At 37.6% G+C, this 19,006-nt stretch overlaps 1 protein-coding gene across 2 annotated transcripts in view; it reads right to left on the minus strand.

Moving 5' to 3' along the window:
* LOC139114704 (corticotropin-releasing factor receptor 1-like) overlaps positions 1 to 19,006 on the minus strand; it is a 130,763-nt gene that overhangs the window by 11,235 nt on the left and 100,522 nt on the right. For both annotated transcript variants that reach the window (XM_070676574.1, XM_070676575.1), the window contains exons 5-11: positions 16,714 to 16,847; positions 15,837 to 15,943; positions 7,387 to 7,549; positions 4,957 to 5,113; positions 4,607 to 4,737; positions 4,108 to 4,193; positions 3,286 to 3,427 (exon numbers count right to left, since the gene is read on the minus strand). In XM_070676574.1, the coding sequence (XP_070532675.1) occupies positions 3,286 to 3,427; positions 4,108 to 4,193; positions 4,607 to 4,737; positions 4,957 to 5,113; positions 7,387 to 7,549; positions 15,837 to 15,943; positions 16,714 to 16,847 (920 nt within the window). The remainder of the gene's footprint in view (positions 1 to 3,285; positions 3,428 to 4,107; positions 4,194 to 4,606; positions 4,738 to 4,956; positions 5,114 to 7,386; positions 7,550 to 15,836; positions 15,944 to 16,713; positions 16,848 to 19,006) is intronic.

The following is a 19,006-nucleotide window of genomic DNA, read 5'->3' on the forward strand; positions in this document are numbered from 1 at the left end:
AATTAACAAAAACAGTGGCTCAATGATTGATCCAAGTATACGTGACTCCTATGGTCGCTGTCAAAATCTTTACAACGCGGAACTCATATTTAAGTCTTTCAAAACTTTGAAGGAAAGTCACGTACACCTGTTTTGAAAGCAAATAACGGGTTTTGTTCATTTGATTGGACTATTATAATCATGGTCATAGATACAACAGGACTCCCCTTTCGGAAGGATGAACTAAATTAAAGTATTTTTGGACAAACTAATTAAGGAAGGGCAAATCAGTTACAGTGTCTTTTGGACACAAGAGATGCAAATTGTACCTTTGTGGATAGTTGTGGAAGGACTCATGGATTATGACGCAGCTAACGAGCACAGCAATTTATATATCTAATTCACGCACGCTGGGGTGGGATGTTAATAAGTAATGAAAATTTTTGTTTTGTACTCTTTTAACAAAGTTTGGCTTCTACATATGTTTCTTTTTTGGAGAAAACAGGAGCTTGAGGAGTTCCCCTGTGATAACACGAAAGAAATAGTTTGACGACAGAAGTTATTCTCTCACTAAAGCTACTGAAACGTACTCAGTTCAAACAACGGCAAACGACCAACTGACCAATGTTATTGCCCCGTTTCGAGAGAATTTGAGTAAACTAATGGACCAATTCGAAATAATTTTTAAAAATCTTTACCGAACAAATATGAGGTCTACTCTTATCTGACGCTGTTGGAAGGCTTCCAGTAATCTGGCATACTTCAACCATAGAATACTTTCACTATATGCCATCTCTAGAGCTCGTGAGGAGAACTCGTATGATCAATGATGAGTCCTGTATCCGAATATGTAGAATGATACGCATGGATTTTGAATGTATTGTCAAAAATATATTATAGCGAAACACTGTCAAAAGACCAACTGACCAAAGTTATTGCTGTTCGGAGAGAATTTGAGTAAACTAATGGATCGATGCAAAAAAACCACCAGTATTTAAAGGTCTTTCCTGAACTAACAATGTATGTCAAAGTAAAGCAGTGTACATTCAAGAGTCACATTTGTTGTTCATGTTTCATGAATATGACAACCTTCAGGAATATACAACCCTCCCAAAGCTAGTTACAGTTTGGGCGCTCCATTATCACTTTGCCATCGATACCCTTAGGGCTAAAACATCTCTATTTTGACCCATTTTCTCAAACACAATGTCACCTTCACTGTCTGACCTTTCGCCTTCATATGAACAACAGCTATTCTTCTGGAGATTTCCAGGAATTTCGTTCCTCTATTTTTCTTCCTGTTTTTACGATGCTCAATCTGTTTTCACAGATGGATAGTACATAATAAATCTTCGTATGTGCGTATAGATTTAATGTTAATGCCACGGACCTTCAATCGTTCTTTTTTTTACAACTTGAGGGGGTCCTAAAACGTTGGCTGATGCTTGGAGGGTTGTGAAAAATTTAACATTTTTCTCCCCTGCCTCCCGTTCCATTGAAATTTTCCATTCCATTGATGTGATTTCCTCTTGCTAAGAAAATGACTTTCGAAAGCGGCACACTCAAGAATAGTTTGAACGACCAAATCATTGAAATTAGAGCTGTTACACTTACTGTAGAAGAGGGCTTTAACTTTTTTAAATGTATTGGCTTGACTAGTTACACTGAGTCATCGTTTATTATCTCTTGCCATTGTAATCACCAATAGCCGCGATCCTTTAGTTGGTACGGGATAGGGAGCTAAACCTTTGCAAGATTCAGACATTCTAAAACCACCTGGGGTAGATAGCAAAAGTTAAATGAACTAACATTTTGTACCATGAACATATCACTCAGCGCGTTCCTTATTCCGAGAAAAATTTTCTTTGGCAAAATCATCACAATTGCTGTTTTTTGAGTCTAGTACTTAATGCGTCCGATTCTTCTACTGGCATGCTAAGATTGTAAATGGAATGCCCGGGTGAAGATTTTCAGGCAATGGTATGGCATATAACAGAGCAAGTGAAAAATTCAATGAGCACGATAAACCACATACATGTTGCAACAACAACAACAAGAGGGTTTGTGAGTGGAAGCAAAAGTGTGAAAGATGAATTAGAGCAGGACAGAAGAAGACTATAAAGGGATCATGGTTTATTTTGAAACACCTCAAGAGCGACGAGTACAATATTTCCAAGAAATCGAGGTTATCAACCGTAAACAACTCAGTCATCGCTCTTGATAAAAATCCCTTTTGATGAATCTTCACAGCTTTTAAATATCGCTATGTCAGTGACCCTGCACGCGTAGTGGTAACCTTGGTTGCAGCCCTATCACGCATTCCATCCCAGCATGAAGCTTTGTGCAAGGATACAAAACAAAAGTCAGCCTGACGCATATGCTATAAACTATGCTAGTATGACTCCATGGGTTGAGCGACATGAGCGTGGTATGACTTATCACGCTAAATGATGTCAGAAAGAGAGATCAAAATCAATATCTCATTACACACTCTTCAGACTTTCAAATTGGTGTTTGCAGAATCGAACCCGTTATTCGAGTTAACATATAAATCTAAAATAGGTTATCGAATTGAATAATACGCAAGGAATATATATTTGATCGTCGTTTGGGTAATGTCATGTTAGTTAGGATCTGGGTCTAATACTTGTGCATGATTGTGTCTCCTCAATGCATGTAAAATTTCTAAATCATGTCATCCGTCTCTAAGGCCCGCACTTTACATAATTGTCATTATCAACATTCGCAAGTGACTGATGCATGTTACCAATGCCCTATTATACTATCGACATTATACAATCCTTTTTGTCACTTCCAGTTTCCGTGTCGCTCCCATGTTTCATACTTCATCTAAATTATGTACCTATAGGGACCGTGACTGAATTCAGCTCAATCTTCAACCCGATAGTGACGGGTAGACCAGTCATTCAATAAAAGCGTTACACAAATTGACGTACTCAGTGTACGCGATTTTTTTTCCACATAACACATAAGAGAAAGGGGAAGTAGAATGTCTTACAAACTGCCATATGATCTAAAAAGAGTTCTCGGCATTTAACTCGGTTGGTCCATCTCTTCACGTGGTAATTTACGTGTGTCGCAATTTAAGACTATGCATTTCCCGGCTAAAAGTCATGAGGAAAATATTGGCAGGTCTGCCATCCAACAATGGGCGGTTACTGTGTGATGTTGTCACAGTCCTGTGAAAGTTAGGATAACATTACTGATTACGTTTTAGTCGGGTATAACTATTATGTTTTCTCAATCAAATGAAAGCAAAATTTCATTATATAAGGGTTTAACTACCTGTGTAGAGCTGAAAATAGCCTGCACTACGTTATAGACCGCGGTTTTCATCTCTCCGATGTCTGTGCCCGGGTCGAAGAAAAACAACAGGTTGGTGAGTCCCAGCAAGGGTAACAACACAGCCGTTGCCTTTGTAGCTTTCCTGTCAACACAAATATAAGACGGAGACATTACGCGCTTGATTGTTTATCATTCAGATGACCTATCCTAGAATTCCTGCTCAAATAAAAGAATTCCATGTAAATTTCCTAGGGATCCATTTTGTGATATCTGGACACTAACTCCATGGAAAGTAGTGAAACAGTCAGTGTTAATGCTTGTCCCAATAAAAATGTAGTACCTTTCTTTCCTAAGCGAACTAAAATAAGGGCAGAATAGTTTGTTATTTGTCAGCTTTTAGATGCTATTTCGCATTCCGATATTCAAACTTGTATTAAAGTCGACGACTTTCGAGACAATGTGATGTTGTCCAATGGTACATTCACAATGTTTGCAGCAAAATGTCATCACAATCATAACACTGTTTATCTTTAGAATATAAGCAAACGATCAGCCATATTCAGAGTATCCGATAATTGATAATCACTCCGAGGTTAAGCAAAAGCCTTCGCCATCCGCAATCCTGTGCGTCTGACGTTTTATTGGCAGAATTAACCGTGGCCAGGTGACTCTGTTACCATATATGGATATATTCAAATTTGATGACCGTATATGGATGTATTCAAATTTGAAGTGACCAAGTATCTTCAACTCTTAGAAGTTTCTCATTAATCCTTTGTAGAGTGTCACATTAATACAGAGTTACAGAATTTTTAAACATACCTGACTTGTGCAGTCTCTTCTTCATTACTTGCTCGAAGTTTGGTCACCAAAATGAACACAATGGCGATCAGAAACACAAAGTTTGCCTTGAAGAAATGAAAAATGCATTAAAAGCTGTCCATAAATCTCAGTTCCTAGAAGAAAGGTTGAACAAGTTCTTTGCATTACCCATAGCTGGTTCCACGATGGCAAATTCGTTGATTACTTTTGCGCCAATCACGAAACTGAACCGCACTTCTGATTTCTTGGCTTCATTGAATTTGATAACTTTTGCTATAAATATTGCGACTGTCATCGTCTTCGTACGGCTTTGAGTATTTTGCTATCCATGTAATTGGTTATTGGTATGAGCAACAAGTCACTGTAAGGCAACTGTGTGGAGATTTGATAAAATCACCTTCAGGGGTAGTGTGGGGTGATTATTCAAAAATTATTTTTCGCCATTGTAATTAGAGAAAATTCTACATCGCATTGAAAGTTATTCAAATCATTTACCTACCAATAGGTAGGCAGTCATGGGTCCGTGTAATATCCAGAAATATTTCCAGTTATCCTGTGTACTCCAACATTCAGCATCATCGTTGTACAGCAGAACAAGAGCCCATGTCAGGGTGAAGGGTATCGGACAGACTGAAATAAAGTACGCATAGCAACAATAACATAAGAGATTGCTGGATAAATAAGCAAACACTGCTATTAGATTCCACGCCTATTATTGTGAAATGCAAAGGTAACTGTGACAGCTGGATATACGAGGGGAATATTGCACCTAAAACTCTGTCGAATGCTCGGTTATTAAGAGATAAAGCCTTAATTTGTGGAAAAGTCTAATTGGGATGTATTACTTACCCCATCCAATGATGTAGAATACGATGAAGTTGGGATCTTTGCTGAACACACTGATGGTGATTCTTGACAATAGAAACAGACCCTCTACAAACATCCAGGCCAGATTAGCAAATGACGAGTAGTAGTAAAATGCCAGAACGGGTCGACAGTACTCGGGCTGAAAGACAAAGATGGCATTCGAGATTAATCATTGAGTACTTCTAAAACTATAGTCATGAATGTCCATAGATGGTGCAGTTGGAGAAAGGGTGTTTTTAGGTGTTGATTGAGCATCAACGTCCTTTTCCCATTGTTGCCATTGCAATGCACCTTATCTCAAACACCATGTATCTTAAAGGCTCTCTAACTGTTCTTTTGACTGTTTTTTTCAAACCCAATGCTTGGTATTTCAAAATGTTATAGGAAGAAAACCCATGATTGTACTTGATACACTGAACAAAAATGCTGCAAAAATTGTCGTCTTTTCGTCTTTCGTCTTTATTCGCCCAGCAAACGTTTTCATTGTACGAATAATTGCGAATGGACTATTCACGCCGTAGATGTCTCATAAGGTTACACTGCAATCCAAGATGATGCAAAATTTAACCCAAACCATAGACAGAACGGACAATACTATCTGTGCCAAAACTGTATGTCATTGTGTCCAAAAAATGCAATGCAGGTTTTTCTTATGTTTGCAAAGGGGTTGTATACCTTTAGAAAAACTGCTGATAGATTTGTCCTGTCTATGCTGGAGGTAGTCAAGCATTTGTTGTATAGGGTTTATTTCAGGAGACAACACAGCTTGTTTGAGAAGACTCTAAATCAAGGCATTATAGGTTTGAAATATTTGCATAATACGTTCCAACCTTTGACCACAAAACGCTTTTGTATCCGGCCGGAAAAAATATCCCGGCTACGCTTTGGACAAGCAGATCGAGCAAACGTAGTCGATTTGCAAAACAAAAAAATACTACAAAGTTACCAAGACATACTAGGGTATACCTAGAGTTCTTTAAAGGGAAGGAGCAAGAGTTGGAGAATGACGTCACTGGGAAGAATATTTACGCTGAAAATGATTTTATTTTCGTGTGCGACATCATATAATGCCACTGTACGAAAGCGTCACTTTAAACCACTGTATTAGTCGCTGATGATTGCGTTCACACAGATTGGGCGATCGCCGCGAGAATATTAAACAGGCAGAAATGTACAAAGTACGAGTAATAAATTTTATGAGATGTAAAATTACATTTTGCCAAACCATTCTTCTTCGAAATTCGAAAAAAGCGTGGTATTTAGTTCAATGCTCTGCGACACAATTGCCGAAGACTGGTGCTGTATGTGATAACAGTCACTGTGACAGAAAAGTCTCCCGTTTATCAAGCAAACGACGTTTCGGAAATTTAGTACTTCTGTGACATTGTCAATGCATTTGAAAAGATGGATCATAAAAAAATATATATAGGTAGCAATTGTCAAATATTCGCATGTTTCGCTTCCCAGCTGCTCATGTCGAATACTATGTAAATTAGATACAAGTTAAAACATATTGATTGTCATGGTGCTGCTTTGGAAAAATCACAGCAACGTCATGTTCATCTGACGTCATATTGCCGGTGGGTGATCAACAGAATGTATCAGGGCAATGTGGTAGAAGTGGTATAGCCAGTAAGTGATGACGTCAAAAGTGTAAGTGTATTTATCGAAATAATATCAAAGGCTGCGTTCTAAAAGGGGCGATAAGTTATTCTGGGGGCAAGAGTTTGGAATTTGGGGCTTCGAAACTCAGGGGGAAATAATCGAAAAGAAGGGTCCAAATTTTCACTTCATTTCCTCTTATTGTGTTGTCCTATTTATCAATGTCTTCTTCAGCTAGTCTTATACCTGTGCTTACACTCGCTCCGTTCCTACAGTTTGGTCAGCTAACGCCAATTCCTGCCCTCCTCCCGCCACTGGCTTCACCTGACACAAATAGTAGGCAGACGGATATCGTGAAAGTGATTCGAAGAAAGTTGGAAATTTATTTTATGTTAACTTTAGTAATTAGTCAGTGCCGCAATTACTAGGCGTCTTGTGTTTCGCGTACGGCAATTTTCGGACGTCATCACTTATTGGCTATACCACTTCGCTGTTTCAGTGGGGGTGACAGCATGAAGCATTTAACGCGATTAGAACTAATTTGGGATAATTGGATGGTGAAGTAATGTCGATTTAATCTACAAATGTAATCTTATCTGCTTTTCTTTTTTACATTACACACTTGTTTTATGAGTAATTTTTATTATTGCAACATTCAACTATATGGCACCTAACACCTTTGAGAAATTTATAAAATATGAAATCCAATTATCCCAAATTTGTTCTAATCGTGATATATACTTCAAAAATTAAACAATCTGGAACTTCTCGCGAAAACTCCCACTCAGAAAACAAATGTTGATACTTTACCTGAACGAAATAGAGGCTCTCGGGCGTTTTACCGGTCCAGCTTTTTGGCAGACCTGTGTAGGCGAACATGAATGGGTGTAGATGTAGAATCTGTGTAATCGCCTTCAGGATAAACGAAGCTATTAGATTCTTATGAATGGATATCCGAGTACTGGAAAGGCACCTGACAAAAAGGAAAAATTCTAATTGTTAATTTTTTACATCTCTTTTATCCAAAACATATGCGTGTTCTGCGTACATTGTCAGGTCGGGTTATATACTTTAGGGTGATTTTGAGAGGAGCAATTATTCTGAAAGGTATCCTAACCTGAAGTGAACCCACTGAGTCTGAGTTGATGTGTGCAACTACTAGAGAGAATGGCGATATTAACATATCAGTTTACGGCATGTATTTCTATAATGAAAGTGTCATCAAATTTATTGCGGTTTATCATGCTCGAACTCAATTATTCCGTATCATGTGTTGTACAACATTTGACACGGTACACCTTGAGACACAACATTTATTCTAAACTACACAATTATCAATCAATATGGGCCGGAAATATATTCCAATATCATAGTACTCAGCAATGATCGACATCATTGACGAGCCGGATCAACTTCGGCCAATTGCGTTGATGTATTATTATTATTTCTCCAATTTCAGGTCGTGCGCATCAACAGCTGGTCTTGTATTACGGTCTACCTGACAAAATTTTGTACGTAAATTCGTTAACAATAGGCAGGGTACGGTCATCTAACATACAAACAGGGCACTCCTGAAAAATGCCTGGCAACTTTCTCACATGGTAGTAATCAGTGCTTGTTTAGAGGGGCAGTTTTCAATCCCTGGTTCTCGCATTAGTGGTTGTTGACATTGACTGTTTATGTGATTTTAGTCATTTGTTCTGCTTTAAAAGTTATACACAGTCAATTTGCTCAGAGATAAAGTTGATAAAAAACCTGCCCCTTTTCCTGATGACTAAATACGAACACACCCACCGGGATAGTGTTGAATTGTACAGTAGCTGATAATGGACTCTGTATTCTTCAGGCCTAAAATAGTTACTTATTTAAAATATCATGAAATATTTTCCTTTATTGTACTAGTCCCATAGTCCCTTTGCATAAACAATATTTCTTCACATTTCATTCATTTTCGAGTTGCAACTAGAAGCAAGTATTGTTTTTCTGGTTCTTTTTATTACGTATATTAACCATGCATATCATCAGCTTTTTATGAAATAAAGTGCGGGTAAATAATTTTTTGGATGTAGGGAACATTGTTGAGTGGATGATGGCATAACAATTTAGCCACGGACATAGACACGTGTACATGCTGTGGGACACACAGACGAACAAACAGCGGGCAGGTCTCCGAAGATCTATCATGCAGAATATATGTGCTCCACGCAAACACATAAACCAGTATACGCGTATAAACAAGTGTAAATGACCACGCGGAAATGAATGATGAGTTGATGCATGCGTCAATGAGGCAATAGGTGACGTCTGAGGGATGTTTTGAAGGCGTCTTGCAAAGAAACCCGAGGTGTGACTTTAAAGAAAGGATTTTATCGACACTTATATATTGAGTACCATACAAGCTTAGTTTCACAAACCAAATTAGTCGCCATTGACACAAATTCAGACGCAAAAAAATAGAATATCGTCGACGAACGGACAGTGATAAATTCCTCTGGCAAGATTCATGAAGAACTGTGATCCACTCACAAATTCGTCAAAAGTAACCCGATCAAAGTACGGATAGCACTTGTACTATTAGACGATACAATGAAAGCTGACGACGAAAGCGTACAACACAATGAGTGTCGTACAACCAAGGAATGAGATCAGATACCGTCAAAGACGTAACCACCATGTCCTGTAACGTATTCACGTCTATGTCAATCGATTAGATAAACGGTGATTTTACTACTTGTATGACGTACGCGGCAAAGCCTACGTTAGAATTTTGGTGCCATTGTACATCCGTCTATGTAATACTGAAGTATTTTCGATAAAAAATGAAATTAAGACGGTGACAAACAGCTCATGTTAAAAAATGACGTAAACTGTGATTCAATCAAATTTCGAAAAATTACAGTGCGAATATCAATTTCAAATATATTGCTTGCGGAACAAAATGTATGGCAATTTTCCTCTTCCATTCGCTTGGTAGGTATTTAGGGTTTGTTTACACGGAAATTTAGCTACTGAGCATAAGGAACTATCAATTATCCGATTGACGTATATCTTTCAATATATGCAGGCGATCTCTTTGAAAGGCTTCATTCAAAGTTGAAGGCATTCAGTATGTCTGAAAACCATCTTCTACTGAAATGATGAAGGACAATAAAGATGTCATGACCCCAAATTCAGACGAAAATAACACTGTATTTGTGTATCTGTAATTAATGACGTTTTGTTCATAGATTAATACTGTGCAGCTGATTCAACACGCGGAAAGGACAATGCTACTCCTGTCTCCATCTTATATACGAACGAAGCCACATAATATTACTTCATCGGTTCTTTGCGTTCATTCTATACCATTGCAATCAGACTACCAAGGCTGTTGGACCATCTTGTGTGACCGACTCAATTACATTCCTGTGCTGAATGTGTACGTCATACGATGATGAAGAAACCAAACCGTGGAAGGACGTTGAAGTCAATATTGTACCGATAAAACTCCCATTATTAAAATTTTAGATGGGCAGAAATACAAATGCCTTGCTCTTGTAAATTTCGTTTTCATTTGTAGTGGTTTACAACACCAGGCGTTAAATTTCATAACTAAGTTAGTTTTCAAAACGAATTTCACAAGATCAGTTCGTCAAATAAGTAACTGTATTACTTGATATTATGACTGATAATCAAACATCGGAAAGAATGTAGGAATACTTAAATACAAGGATTGCAAACCGATAGACTCAGGCAGTTTCGTATAAATCTTACTTGTTCTAGATGAACATAACATACACACAAGAGTTAGCGAACCGTCGATAATGACTAATACTTGACTGGACACGTCCGAGCGGCGACAAGACGATTCAATTTAATGTACGATATATTAGATGTAACGATTGTTAATGATGATAGGAAAATAAACCGCTCTCATTCATACTACGTAACCAGAAATATACTCGGTACGTATACATCGGCACATTTTGTTCACGCTGAACCCTTAATCTCAAACTGAGTCGAGAGCATCAAGCGTCACAACGCTATACGTGCTAAGTGCAAACTCGATCAAAAGCGTTAAGACTATAAGGTTGGTGACATGCCGTTCCATTAATTTCACAACGACCCCATCCGGCGGATTTGCATTGGAGAAAGCCCATATTCGCTGCCTAACACGCCATAACGTTAACATCAAAGGAGTGTGTCAGTTTTAATCTTATAGTCACTGTAGCAGGATCTCGATGACTTGTTTACCCTGGCATCGCTTTAAATACAAAGCAAAACGTACCAAAGAAATGCAAGTTGATTTCCTTGCCGAACGTATCTAAGTGAACCGTGAAAATGGAGTTCATTGACTTGTATCATGTGATTTGTGTTCTGGAAACACAGAGGCATCTGCCATCATCTGGAAATTTTGTTCACATGGCTTTGCCTATCAGCAAAGAACAGTAAGATATGACGCAATGATTACTGAGCAAACTAGCTTAATTTTCACCATGGACACCTAGTCAGGTGAAAGCATCGTAACGTCTCTGTTCTGTATGTTTTTTTGTCACCGTAATACGTCCATCGAAAGGGTTAAGTGACTTATTCCAGCTGTAATGTTCACGTGACACCTAAGTAGCTGATCGTAAACCGACCAAACATAAAAAAGGGAAAACATAAATGATGATGAAATAATGAACAAAATACAAATGCATTAAAATTTTCGCTTTCACTGCACGAAATTTCTGGTCTGAGGGTCAGATTAAATCCAGTTATTTGCCATCTTGGTTAGACTCATCAAATTTTCGTTACGAGACAAATAGGGAATGAATGCGCCGGAAGACAAGTATGACACTAATCATGATAAAATATTAAGTATATCGTCGAAATCAAGTGGTCCAGGTTTCATTTTACTGAGATAGCAACGACAATTTTTCTTCCGGAATGGAAAACGTTGGTGGGTAATTCACAGATAACCATCGATAAACGTTTTGGTTCTGTTTGAATCGGTTGACTCACTTCAAGAAGAGGAAAAGTTGCACGTTTTATATTCATTAACACAGTTACTCAGAGAAATTGAGATATATTGTTAGCCCTGGTTCACAAGAGAAAGCAGTAAACTATTGGATAGAGTGTCCATATATCAACCGTACATGCTCTCAATGTGTGAGGCAGTTTTTGTTATTGACACGGGATATGCGACGTGTATAGAGATATATCGGACAAAATACCTTCGTCACGTGCGCAGTTGGGTAAACCCTTTTAACCTTTGCAGTACAAGATTTCATATGAACTTCTCCCCGAGAAAACGCGAGGCACTTGCTTATAAGTAGCTGAAGCTTTGTCATTGAAATCAATTTTTCACTATTTCAAAACACATACATTTCACTATTCCCTCCTATACAAAATAAAAACAGGGAAATAGTGAAAGATTACATGATAAACGAAAGGGTATCCCAGACGGCCATGACAAAATCAATGCTTAATCGTGATAGGAATAAAGAATGCTCGATCCTTAAAATATGTGACTAAATAAGAATAAGGGAAGTAAGATGTATAGAAGAAAGATACAACCATAAGAATCTCTCGAAGAAAGATATATATTCATATAAAATTCAAGGTTCAGTAGTGCCAGCTGAATAGAGTAACAGTCGATATTTTTGGATTGAAAAGAAAAGATGTATATCCGAACAAATTAAAACAGAAAGTAATGATGAAGATGGATGGAACGTCTGAGTGTCCTTTACACAGATTCTTACAGACTAACGAGGTTATAGGAGAAAAGAAACGACAGTTAAGTGTTATCAAAGTATGATCTCAACGGAAGAGGGAAGTGCAGCTGAATATATAAACGAGTGGCAACAAAAAAAATTCTAAGAAGAAATCTAGCGAATGAAAAATTGTAAGACTCTTGGGCCTATCGTATTATCGAGATTAAGTAGAAACGGAACATTATGCTGGAGCTTCAATTAAAGGTACTGATCAATGTAAACCAGCCATTTTTACTGTATGCAAGAGGTACTTACGTTTGAGGACTGAACATTGGAATTAAAATGTCAATGCATGGCAATTTCACTACTCCACCGAGCCAAGCAAATCCTCCAGTGCGTTCAAGTATGGAACATGAAAAGAGTCCCTCTTAATAGCAGATGAAACTTTAGTCGATAAGCGACTCACTTATTTCAGAGATCGTGCATTTTGTCTGTTCGATAAAACAAATACCATAGTCTCATGCTACCTACCATCAAGGGGTAGGTAGGCCTACAAAAATCATGCATGTTTTGAGGAATTTCTTTAATAAAGAGAATAATATAGCTCCGAATACAGTTTTGTTTTCGGTTACTGACCCCTACTTGTGAATATTAGCACGCTGGAATTCATATCCAGTATATCAGCTGATGAATTATCATAATTCTTTGTGATTGTAAATCTGTAATCATAAATACTTCCCCAATCAAATCCCCATTAAATCTCAAAAGTGACAAAAGATCCGTATGTGTCATAAATTGAGTTTACTATGTGAAGAATGACGAGCTGTCACATATAAAACAAATCTTATTGCTTCTGTACCAAAAAAATACCACGCAACTACAACAGCTGTCGACAGAGGGCAACGGCTGGCTGCAAGCAATTTATGCTATCATTCAAATTATTCAAATTATTAAAATGAATGTATTCACAACAGTGGAAGGCAGTTTATTAAATATGCAATCACACCTATACATGGTTGCTTACTGTTACTTCAGGAAAACAGAAGCAAAGATTTAGATTTATTAAAAAATATCAAATCTCAAAATAAATGCTGCAAGCTGAGTTTTCGTTGCATTCCAAGAGAGGCTGATAGTTGCCGATACAAAAAGAGGAATGAAATAATTATAACTGTGTTAGAAGGTTACAAGCTATTATTTGTTTGAAGGAAATAAGCCAGTGACTGAGAGAGAGTCATTCACTTTTGAACTTTGACCTATAAAATATAAACCGGTATGCATACATTGCATTACAATGCAAATCAGTTTTCCAGGTCGTAAGTTATCGTGTTTATGATTTGATTGTAATGATCTTGATTTATTGTGTGAATAAAATCCATCATATATTCCTAGATAAGAGCTTTACCTGATCTTCGGGGTGTGAACCAATAAACTCATTTTACGGATCAAAACCTTCCCGTGTATGTTGATGTTTTCGGAAAGTGGCAAAGTGTACGATGGTATCATAAAAGTATTGAGGTGCGAATAGATGAACAATTATTGAAGCATTTGTCACCAGATTAAGTTGAGTGAGCTTTCACGTATACTCATCGGACACTCAATATATCCCGCTTGTATACCAATGACGTTGTATTTTAGGAACAGCTAATTCAGCAGACAACATTGCAACAATACATTATGATGCATAGATTTCGGCATCCATTAAGAGTGATCATTAAAAATTGATAACGATGACAGTTTTTTGTCAGACAAGAGGAACAAAGATGTGAAATTTGTAGTTTTATTTTTAATTCATTCGGTGTTATCAACCGGAAAGGCCTTGTGATAGCACTCTCTAACGCAGCCAATTTTCTTTCATCGACTCGTCAACGGGAAGATTTAAAAGATACACATTTATGTACTGTCGGGCAGTTCAAGGTAGGAAGTTGTTTATCAAATTTGAAGGTCGCTCAAGTCACGATCTCTGATGTATTATATGTTTGAGAGCATTTTAGTACTGTGACTGCATTTTACAATACGACCCTCGAAGTAGAACATTGATACACAGAATGTTGCTAGGATTTAATTTCTTTATCCAAACTTCAAAGGAAGAGCGTGACTCAAAGATAGCTTTTTGCTACCTCCTAGCTCATAATAATGAATTATTATTATCACATGCAATTTACGTACATTACTTCCATGCATATTGCACGTATGAGCGATCGTACTTTATAAGTGACACAAATTAAAACGGTTTATCAGATTTGCCGCATCGAAAAGCTGTTAGATTTGAAGCTTGTGGGAAAACTGTTTGATAAGAATCTGGGAACGTACGTAGATTTAAATGCTGCTGCATGTTATAATGTATGCTAGTCTGTCAGTATTTATGAAAAATAATACAAACGGAAACAGAATGCCGTGTGAATGTGATTGCAGATCAATTAGGCCAATTTATGTCCACATACATCGAAAAGCACCCATTAAGTCAATCTATTCATCCATGTAGTCCCTTCAGTTTTCAGAGTGTAGAAATTTGATCCATTGAATATCGGTCAGCCTTTACCGATGTTTTTGTCGACAGTCGTCATACATTGGCTATTCAAGCTGATATAGTGGCTTCAATGGGGTTCGAACTGATGTTAGATAGCTTTATTACCTACCAAATGAACATCCTGAGCCAAGAATACTTCAAAAATAGTTTGGTCCACTGAGGCACAAGGACAACACAGAAAAACTTAACTCAGGGATGGTGAAATTTATGTGAAACATCAACGGTTTAGGCCAACATGGTTTTGAGGCTGACTTTCACAAGTATTGTATACTTCAATTGGAGATTGTTTAGCTCCATGGTCGCTCTGTCAAGGCAAATGATATCAGTTGGTATACGTCACGTTTAGTTCTTTGTCATGACTAGTTCCTATTTCAGTTCAGATCCATAAAGGGCACAACGTTTTTATTATAATTGTTTGGTGTGTGTGTGTGTTTTTGCTATTCTTGCAAGTGCCTATACTTGCGTGAATATTTCCAGTACATGTTAATTTATGATTTTGAAATACTTATCTATTCATTTTCCAATCCTGCGTCCCTTTTCTGCTACCCACCACCTCTTTCCCTGCAATCACTGACTTTCAAAAATCGCCTACTGTTTTTCCTGTCATCTATGTCTCTAATCCGATACACTCTCGTCTTGGACCGCTTTGAATTATTAAAAGCGGTTGTTTCATCTTACAACTGTAAGGGTCAAGTGAATTTTCCGGTACTAGGAAATGCACTCTTATAAGTTTGTAGGTGACTCGATATTCTCAAAGTCAATAGTTTGATATTTATGTGTTTTCGATACCTTGACCAACCCTAAGGCAAGCCGACAATGCTGCGTTATTTTTATTATCTAAAGGCAAAGGTTAAGAAATCACGTTTTGAAGACGTCAAGAAATCTAAAACAACTCTATCCGCCTTTACTTCAGTAGCATTTTTTTCGATAACGTGTGAACATGCCAGATTTTATGGTGTGTATGATATATCAAATGCCGTTCCTATATCAAAGCGTCTGTCTGCCCAATTTTCACAAGAGCATGTAGAGTAACCGTAGCGTAATTTAAATGTACTTACTTGAGGTAGCAGAAAATAAACAGAGCAATCGATAGGAAAATGATGCCCACAGAATTACCAATGATGTAGATCAGTGATGCTGCTACATTCACATTGTGTGCAGCGTGCTGAAAATGAAAGGGACATTTGCAATTTTATTCGATAACACTTAGGTGGGAGAAAAAATACACGAACTCTTTTAAAGCACGTGAAGTCTTTTTCAGTGATTCAGTCTTGAATTTCATAAATACACCTTCTTGTTCTACCGCAAAAATGTCATGGAAACGCTCAGTGTTCTGATTGCTGATACAACGTTAATTGTGTCAAGTTCAATGTTATCATTGGCAACTTTATGCACAATGCTTTGCTAGGACTAAAACATTTTTCAACACACCTTAAGAAAAAGAATAAGTAAATAACACGTTGGAACTAATTTGGGATAATTGGATGGGGAAGTAATGTCAATTTAACCTTCAAATATAACCTCATCTACCGTTCTTTTTAAGTTACACACTTGTTTCTATGAGTAATACGTAATATTGCAACATTCAGCTATAGGGCACCTAGCACTTTTGAGAAATTTGAAAAATATGAAGATTCAATTATCCCAAATTAGTTCCAATCGTGTTAAATGTGTTTGTTTCTTGGAATAAAAAAACCCGAAAATATTATTAAAGTTACTGATATTGACGCCTCAAACTATGGAGTATATAATATCAAAACCTCAAGCACTATGTTTAAGTTAAGATATCATATTTGTGTTTTTTTGCGTTATTTAAAAAGTAAATATAGGCCTTATTATTTATTTGACAATACACATCCTTGGGAAAACTTATTTTGCGTGGCACACTTGATTTCAAGTCAAGGCTACATCGCATATTAATAGGTAAATACTTACATTTATTGGTTCCACTGTTGGTGACGCAGTCGATTGGGCACCAAAGGTTTCCAACCATAGACACATTGTGTACGATAAATTGAACGTATACCATTCCCCGCTACTGGTGCAAAGTCTATATGCTTGGAAAAATTCTGACCAAAAAAAAATGAAAATGCAGTCGAGAAGATTAACTCACATTTTACATTTTGTCTCAAAAGATATAAAGCGGTTGATAAGATGTGATATTTACATAAGTGATGATTAGGTCAAGTGACACTTATGGAGGGGGAAAAATCAATGACTGGCTGTTGTATGGGGTATACTTACTTGCAAAATTATAAGCAAGTGGTAGCTATCGATTTGTCAAGGTTCTACAAATCAATACACAGTGATACAATCAGTTACTGATAGGGAGCGGAACTGACTTGAAAGGAAAAGGAAAGGAAAGTATCTCACTCAGCGATACTCCTAGATGTACACAGTGCAGACAGAAGGGTGGCCGCCTTCACACTCACTGTATTAAGGATAGACGCTGAGGTTGCAATGAGGATCTGGGAAAGTCACTGCCTGAAGAACTACCACAAACAATAGCCATGGTCCTAACACTAGGCCCATTAGTTGATAGGAAATGCCAAGGGAATAAAATCTCCCAAGGGTAGACTGTCTTGCTACTGAGGGGTGCAGGTTGAGATCAACGGCTCAACTTTCGCTGATGTGCAAAATGCCAACTGATGGGTGATTTTAAAGACCGCCTTCTCGCCGACTAAAGTTTTGATGTGACAGCGAGAACATCATACCGATTGAGCTCCATGCAGTCATTATCTTCAGTCTGAGCAAAGACCTTGACATAAGCATATGTTAGGAATAATCTGAAATAAATGGTCCGTATACCGCTAGGGTGGTCTGTCTGAAGTATGAAATTCCGTATAAATTGTTTACATTAGTAAAAGCTCAAGAGTTCAAAATTCATACTCCATTTTACCAGCCATCTGAACTATCCTATACTATGTACGGGTATTTCCATATTATTGGTATGTTTACCCTTTTCCGAGAACGGAGAGCCATTTTAGCCATGCAAGATCGAACGGGTCGAGAAGCAATATTGGTCATTCACCGTGTTAATCCTAGCGTGAGACAATGTGTCCGTGTCTAGTGGATTCTTAATCCTGTAATTTAAGCTACACAGGTAAGATGTGTTCACAAGTTGTAGCACACAAGTAAGGCTGTACTTGTCTTTTCATTCTAGGAGGACCTTTTATCCCTTGGGCATGTAGATTTGTGCGTGGGTCGTGATATGTATCGTCGACTTTGGCGCGGTGTACATCATGATGATTTTGTTTACCAGGATTCTAGTTCAACGTCAGTGACTGTTTTATCTCTCTGTGGGGGTACTGACGTCTTTCAGTTTGGCTCAAATCATCAAAGAGCTTCTGTATGAACCCGTGTACAATTATCTGACTTCTCTGCGTAGCAGAAGTTGATGTTCATCAAGTACAGTGATTTCTGACGCCACGCCAATTCACGATTTCAAACTTTGAATATTGACACAGTGTGATAGTAGAAGTTTTCGAAATTTGAACAGTTTTGCATCACATTTCTGACTGAAACTCGCAATGACATGCTTTCAGGTTCATAGCTTTATATAGTATTTCAGTGCATACGAAAATACCATTTGATGTGATGGGCGGAATAATGCACTACCAAGTGAGACACTGTTAAGGTAAATATATAAAACAAAATAAAATAAAACAAATGTAATACGTCAAGCTAAAATTTAGACAAAATGCAAATCCACGTTGTAACACTCTAGCTCCGACTCGAACTTTAACGCTGTAAAATAACTATAGGGGTTTACCCAATAGTTATACGCCTGTGCTGTTTGAGTTGGACAAGGAACATAATACCGTGTCACATATTCTACACGTTCTTCAAGTATACTTAAATGAAAACATTTTTTCTTTCATGTCGTGATAGGAACGTCTATGGATTACAACAGAAGAGTATAGTATGTACTCTGCACGGCATCTTAGTATAAGGGCTCCTTGTGTAAAGAACTGCCAACGAAATCTAGTACGATCAATCCCCATAGCTGAGAAATCACGCACGCCCTGAAAAAGCATTATCAATGAAACGCGCCATCTTTCTGTATGAATATCCTTAAAAAACTGTTGTTTTCTTTTCAGGGTGAGATAATCGCCACAGTCCTTTCAGAACGTATCATATACGAATCGTGAGTAACTTCTCCGGCTGGTCGAAAAAGATTCACCGTCTACAGGTAGTTTCGAGCAAAAGAGTTCAAGCGGAACTAAGA

The sequence above is a fragment of the Ptychodera flava genome, chromosome 16 (assembly GCF_041260155.1).
Source record: "Ptychodera flava strain L36383 chromosome 16, AS_Pfla_20210202, whole genome shotgun sequence".
NCBI classification, from domain to species: domain Eukaryota; kingdom Metazoa; phylum Hemichordata; class Enteropneusta; family Ptychoderidae; genus Ptychodera; species Ptychodera flava.